A 6,855-nucleotide genomic window follows, 5' to 3' on the forward strand; every position below is an offset into this window, starting at 1 on the left:
TACTTTAATGTGAAAACTTTTACCAACAGAAAAACTACAAATTTAAATTTTACCAACATAAATTTAAAGATGTTACAAAATATAAAAATATTCATAGATTACATAAAAATTATGAACAAATTTTTGACCAAAATTAAATACATACATAGAAAATCAACTAGAAAAAATTATCAAAATGATATTTTAAGCAACAACAGATAAACCAAGAAGAAAAAAAATTATACTTGAGGTTAAGTTAGATAAACGAAGAAAGAAAAATATATTTTGAACCAAGTAATTACTAATGAGTTGTGTCATTTGGATTAAATTGTTGGTATTGTAAATTTTACTGTAAGTATATGTTTTGTATTATTTTTATATATTAATATCTACCGGGGTTTCGGATTCTCCAGTCAAATCGGATACGGGTTTCGGATTCCCCATTTGGTATGAGTTTTTTTTCCATACTTACCGACAACATTAAAAAAGCATTTGTACCTAATTAGGTTAAGGTATTAATTACCAATTTACCCTTATCATAAATGATAATTTCCTTATTTTATCATGAAACTAGTTGTAAGACCTGTATATTATATGGCTTAATTAAAACAACATGTTAAATAGGAACGATTACATGAGAAGCTTATTTGAAATTCAAATCTAAAATAAATGAAAATTATGAGAAAAAAAAACATGCAAAAAATAAATAAATTAGAATTATGTGTTTAGTTGTCCGGCTCGTATACTAAACGGGTTAATTATAAAAATATGTTAAATATTAAGGTTTAAATTGTAAATTTTTTTGAAATTGAAATTGAAATTTCAAATTTGAAATTTGAAATTAATAGTTATTATGGTAGGTTTAATCTATGAAAACTAAATTAATGATTTATTGGAAATAAAAAATGAAGTAAATGACAAATGGAAAATAAATATATCTCAAAATTATGACAAAATGACATGTGACCAATTGAATGAGAAAAAAACATGTGGCAAAATCATTCTTATTTATTAGGGAGGATTGCGAGCATCATGTTAAAATTTAACAACAATTCCATACATACATGTAAAGTGGTCAAATTGTACTTACATTTAAGTGAAAATACCGCCAATAGACAAAAAATGGGAGTGAATTTCAAAATTTGATCATAAAAATTGACTTTTCCAGTTATAAACATGGATTCCGCGGAGGACCCTCTGCGGACCTCCGCGAAATGACGTCATGTCCGCGGAATCAGAAAAAGTTTCATTTTTTATTGTTTAAAAAATCCTTCTGCGGGGGTCCTCTGCGGAGACATTAACCCCTCCGCGGAGTGAGTTGTTTGGCAGGTCATAAATCCCTCCGCAGAGAAGCTGACGAGGAGCTCCGTGGAGAGATTAATGTCTCCGCGGAATGGTTATTTGCGACGGTTTTTTTGATATAAAGTGTTTTTTTTCATTTATTTAGCTACATTTGCATATTAGATCGATCAGTTTTAGTGTTACAATTTTTTTTTAAAAGAATTAAGAGTTTTGTTATTTTATGTACTGGGGGTTTTTGGCAGATAAGTAATGGGGTTAACACATACGTTAGACCTAAGTTTAACAACTTAGGTATAATGCTTCCGCCAAATTTTAATCGTCGAATATTGTTTGATTTGGTCAAAAGTAAGGCTAATGTGTTCAATAGTAATATATCATTGTCATTTCAACACCCGTTTCATGGGTATGTTATGAATATTGTAGACGAAGCAGATGTTCATCAACTCATAAATGTAATTTTTGAAACGAAGGAGATTGCTCATTTGTATTTGGAGGTGTTTGAGGGATGGGTCGAACAGACAGAAGCGGTTGACAAGATTGTACCATTCAATGTTGAAAACAATGAAAACATTGTATCTGATAATGTTGAAGAGTATCCAGAAGAAGAAACTGTGGCAGTGAATACAGTGGAAGAAGAAAATTTATATAAGTTTGAAAGACTGGCTGACAAAACTTTGTCAGACGGTGAAGAGTCAAATGAAGGATGGTCAGAAGATGAGTTCACACTATATCCAACACTATATTGCATGAGATTATGGGAAAAACTCGTTCCAAGGTTTAGAGGCCTAATGAAATATCAATGGATTTGAATGCTTTGCTGGAAATCAATGTAAATTACAAACAAGCTTGGCGTGCAAAACAATATGCTATGGAATTGTTGTTGGGATCCTCTGAAGAATGTTTTTCCAAACTTCCTATTTATTTTCACAATTTGAAGATGCATAATCCCGGTACAGTGGCCTATATACAAACAGATTCTGAAGATTGTTTTGAGTCTTGTTTTTATTCCACTGGGAGCACGGTAAATACAAAAAACTTGTTGTTATTTAATATATAATTATTTGTAAAAAATTGTAGAGTGTTTATTTGTTCCATTTTAATATATTGTAGATACGAGCATTCAAACGTTTTTGTCGTAAAGTTATAATTATGGATGATACCCATTTGAAGGGTGATTTTAAGGGAACCATATTGCATGCAGTAGCTATGGATGGGAACAACCAGATAGTGCCCCTTGCGCACGGAATATGCAAAAAAGAGAGTGGTCTTACTTGGACATGGTTTCTTGAAAAGTTGTATGAATGTGTTGGTGATTGTCAAGAATTTACTTTTGTAACTGATAGGGCCGATGCAATTCGGGTTAGTATTGAAAATGTTTTCCCTCATGTTCATCATGGCGTGTGTGCTTTTCATCTACTAGGAAACATAGTACACAGGTTTGGGAAAATGATAAAACAAAAGTGTTGTTTTGGAGGCTTGTGAAAGCTTACAAAAGAAATGTTTTTGAAGAATTGTGGTCTAGATTTAGTTCTACTAGACCGCAAGTAGCGGCGTATCTAAGTGAAATTCCACGTGCTAAATGGACTAGAGCATATTACCCGTCGAAACGGTACGCTTACATGAACTCGAACAGTGCAGAGTCCATGAACGTTTTATCTGTAGATGCAAGGAAGATGCCTATAATACCTCTTCTTGAGTTCTTCTGTCGTCTTTCACAAGAATGGTGTAACAAGCGTCGTATCGATGGAGGTATGAATTTAATTTGGACTTTAATTATCTCGAATAATAAGTTAATTATATATATTCTTTACAGGGAAACGTTCAACAGTGCTAACCGAGTGGGCTGAAAAAGTAGTTAGTAAAAATGAAGAGCGTACGACAGGATGGTCCGTTTCTGGTGTTTCAGATGCAATCTATGAAGTGCATGATTTCAAACATGGTGGCATAGTTGATCTGAGGCAAGAGACTTGTACATGAAAATATTGGGAAGGAACTGGGTTGCCTTGTGGTCATGTCATAATGGTCTTAAAGCACTTGAAAAAAACTAACTTCGGACATCTGGCTATAGATGCTTACAAAATGGAAACTTACCGAAGTACGTATGAGGAGCCTGTTTACCCACTTCCAGAACCGTGTGATTGGGAGATTCCTGCTGAGATGATGGTTGTTAAACCCCCGATAATGGATACACGTCAAGCTGGTAGACCGAGAAACAGAAATCGTATCTCGTCACAAGGTGAGGAACCTATAGTAAGAAGGTGTAGTAGATGTGATAGTACAACACATAATGCAGCGACTTGTCCGGCATTGGTCCCAATGAATCAAAAAAAGGCTAGAAAAAATAATGCGGCATCAGGTAGTAACACAAAAGGGAAAGGGACAGAAGGGACTCAGGAGACGCTAGAGACGCACGGGACACAAGAGACGCGTTGGACGAGTGGGACGCAGAGAGAAGACTATTGTTCAACGTTTGATTTGAATGATTGATGTTGTATTTATAATTAATTATGTTTTGTTTTAGAGGACATTAATTTGTGTACTTTGAAATCGTGTGTTTATTTTAAAGATGATGTGTAATATTATGATTATATTAGTGCATCATTACTAGTAGAATAATAACTAAAACTCGAAGATAATACATTCAACAAACCAGAAACATATAGTAAACGTACAACAACAGTAATTAACTTAAGGGAATTGCAAAGGATACTTTTCTTTCTCCATTGTTATGTAGTCGTCCCTAATTCTTATTTTATCTTCCATACGGTCCTTTTGCCTCCCAAGTTCTATCATTTCTGCATCCTTGTCAGCAAGCCATTTTTCAGACAGTTTGATATTCTTCTTAGTTTTTTTTATCCATTCCTCGTGATCTTTGATTTTTTTTTTAGTAATCGTCATCCTTTACTCAACCTCTTTGCACTCCGCCGCAATGAGGTCACGACATTCAGTGAGAGCTCGAGATGAGTCTTTATCTTTTTTTTTTTTGTTCTTCAGCCCATTGTAGTTGTTGCAAAGTATCCTCAGACATATACGACTCTCTTAAATTTGGTGATGGGGCAAGAAAAGGGTCGATCGGATCACAATAGAAACAATCAACTTCGTTGCATGAGCAAATATACAAAGTTGAAGATGAACTCATTTTAAATTTAAAAAAAAATTATAACTCTATACCAAAAATCCAACGACCATCCATGACTATATATAGTCCCTTCCACTCCGCAGAGAGCTGTTGTCAGTCCGCAGAGCTTTTTGTCAGTCCGCAATAATGTTTGTCAGTCCGCAGAACTCGTAGTCATTCCGCAGAGTTGTTTGTCTAGTCGTTGTCATCCATACATTACCATTATGGGAATACAATTATTTATTTAAAGGTAAACATTTTTTATTAAAAACTAAACAACGCCAACAGACCATTACAACTACGGTTAACATAGAACTGAATACAAACTAATATTCGTTGTGATCCATACAATACAGTTCAATTGAATTGTCGTGGAGGTAAGACCACAACACTTTCAACTGGTATTTCCCAATGCCTAAGGGTTGGAATAGGATTGACCGTCTCAGTTTGATAAGTATTTCGATACACCGCGGTACTTAACTTTAAATTTACCATTTGCTGGATTTCTGCAATTTTAAGCCTTTGTAGTGAAGCTATAGCATGCTCACAAGGTATACCACATTTTTGCCATTTACCGCAACTACAAATACCACGGTCTAATTGGACAGATTCGGTTGTTGCATACTTACTCACTTCATATCTGTCGCCAACAATATGCGTAATCCTACAACCATCCGAGTGGATAAATCTTTTATGAATCACCTTAAGTGCATAAGGGGTTAGAAGACCATGAAAGTCCCATGTGAAATGAACTGAATCAAAAAAAAATTATGATGTCATAACGTATAATAACATATCAATTGACCATTTGAGTGATGTCATAACTTATAATTACCTCCAAACGCAGCACGTTGAAGATACACTATTTGCATCGAGTAATGGACCATTTCAATGATTGTTGTTATTGGAAACTCATGCATGTTTGTTCTTAACCAATTGACAACAACGGGAATGTCAATGAATTTAACATTGAAATGTACTCTTGGAAAACAAGCCCATACCCATTTTGCAATGGGAATATTGTCAAGCCAATGAAGATCATTCCCATTAACCTCATTTTTTAAGTTGTTCAAACATGCATAAAAATGAGACAAATTATACGCTTTACAAGTCTTCCATAACAACTACTCTACGACTGTATTGCTTCCGGTGGAAGCGCGTATTTTCTCGGCTATATTTTTACAACAATAGCCATGATATGAATCAGGGTAGACTCTTTGAACTGCAAAGTCTATGGAATCAGACATATGGCTTATGAAACCAACTTCTGTATTGTCACTTAAACATTCTTTAAGCCTCCTCATGAACCATAACCATGAATTGTCACAGTTTATGGTTCCCAAAGAAAACGCTATGAGAAAGGGTTCATGATTTCCATCTAAAGCAACCGCAATGTACATGGATCTTACATACGCCCCAATTAGAGGTACTTGACCAACGAATATGATTGGTATCATAGACGTGAGAAACGTACGAATCTGTAAGTCAAGATAAGAATATTAGCCATATAACAACTTGAAATAACTAAATATTTATTTACTATAAGGGATAACATATCACGCATCCCAATGCCACAAAACAAATTTGGAAACGATTGTACTGATCTTCCGTAATGTATGTGAAGGTGTTAGGATTGGTTCTTTGCGGATTATGGAAAAAAGTCGGTAGGTTGGAGAAACTTTTTCTTAATACCTGATTGACTGAACTCATTTTCACAACTTTCGACACCTTGTAGAAATGAAAATGCTTGTCCAATTTAAAAGGAATTAGTATACATTATTCCGCAGAACTTACTTGTCAGTCCGCGTAAATGACTTGTTAGTACGCGTAACTTATTTGTCAGTCCGCGTAACCTGTTTGTCAGAGCTGTTCGGCACTACAAACGCACGAGACACAAGAGACGCGCTGGACGAGTGGGACGCAGAGCTGTTTGTCAGTCCGCAGAACTGTTAGTCACTCCACATAAATGTTTTTATGTTATTTGAATGTATGGTTTCGTAACATTTGTTGGTGAATTATGTTTCAAAAAATAAAGGATAAATACCATATTACATATAAATAAAGCAATACAAGAACAATACAAAACGCGGTACTAGTTAAAAAAACGGGACATTTTTAAAAAGATTCCAAGGGGCTTCATACTCGAAACTCTCTCTGTTGCTAATGGATTTGTATTCTTCTTTAGCCGCCTCCAAGATGTCTTCCTCAGTATCATTCACACGATCGTCTTCAATCTTATTATAAAGATCGTTGAATAACACAACTTCTGTTTTCAATTCATACCATTTTGCAGCTATATCAAGCGTGATGCGATGGTTTTCTATGGTGATTTCAACGTCAGTGTTGAAGGTATTGGTTAATAGGACTCAAAACATTCTATCCTCCAAACTGGTGTTCTCGTAGACATTAATATATGCACGAATTAGAAGCAAATACTCGTTAGCGGTCCATGATTT

At 34.8% G+C, this 6,855-nt stretch overlaps 1 protein-coding gene across 1 annotated transcript; it reads right to left on the reverse strand.

Moving 5' to 3' along the window:
* Positions 1 to 4,756: 4,756 nt before the first annotated feature.
* LOC145126639 (uncharacterized) lies at positions 4,757 to 6,109 on the reverse strand. Its single transcript, XM_079061967.1, has 4 exons — positions 6,092 to 6,109; positions 5,536 to 5,877; positions 5,235 to 5,451; positions 4,757 to 5,151 (listed from the first exon to the last, which is right to left on the reverse strand). The coding sequence occupies exons 1-4, from the start codon at positions 6,107 to 6,109 to the stop codon at positions 4,757 to 4,759; spliced, it is 972 nt and encodes a 323-aa protein (XP_078918093.1).
* Between the last annotated feature and the right edge of the window lie 746 nt (positions 6,110 to 6,855).

This window comes from Lactuca virosa, chromosome 7 (genome assembly GCF_052849685.1).
Source record: "Lactuca virosa cultivar CGN04683 chromosome 7, Lactuca_virosa_CGN04683_v6, whole genome shotgun sequence".
NCBI classification, from domain to species: Eukaryota; Viridiplantae; Streptophyta; class Magnoliopsida; order Asterales; family Asteraceae; genus Lactuca; species Lactuca virosa.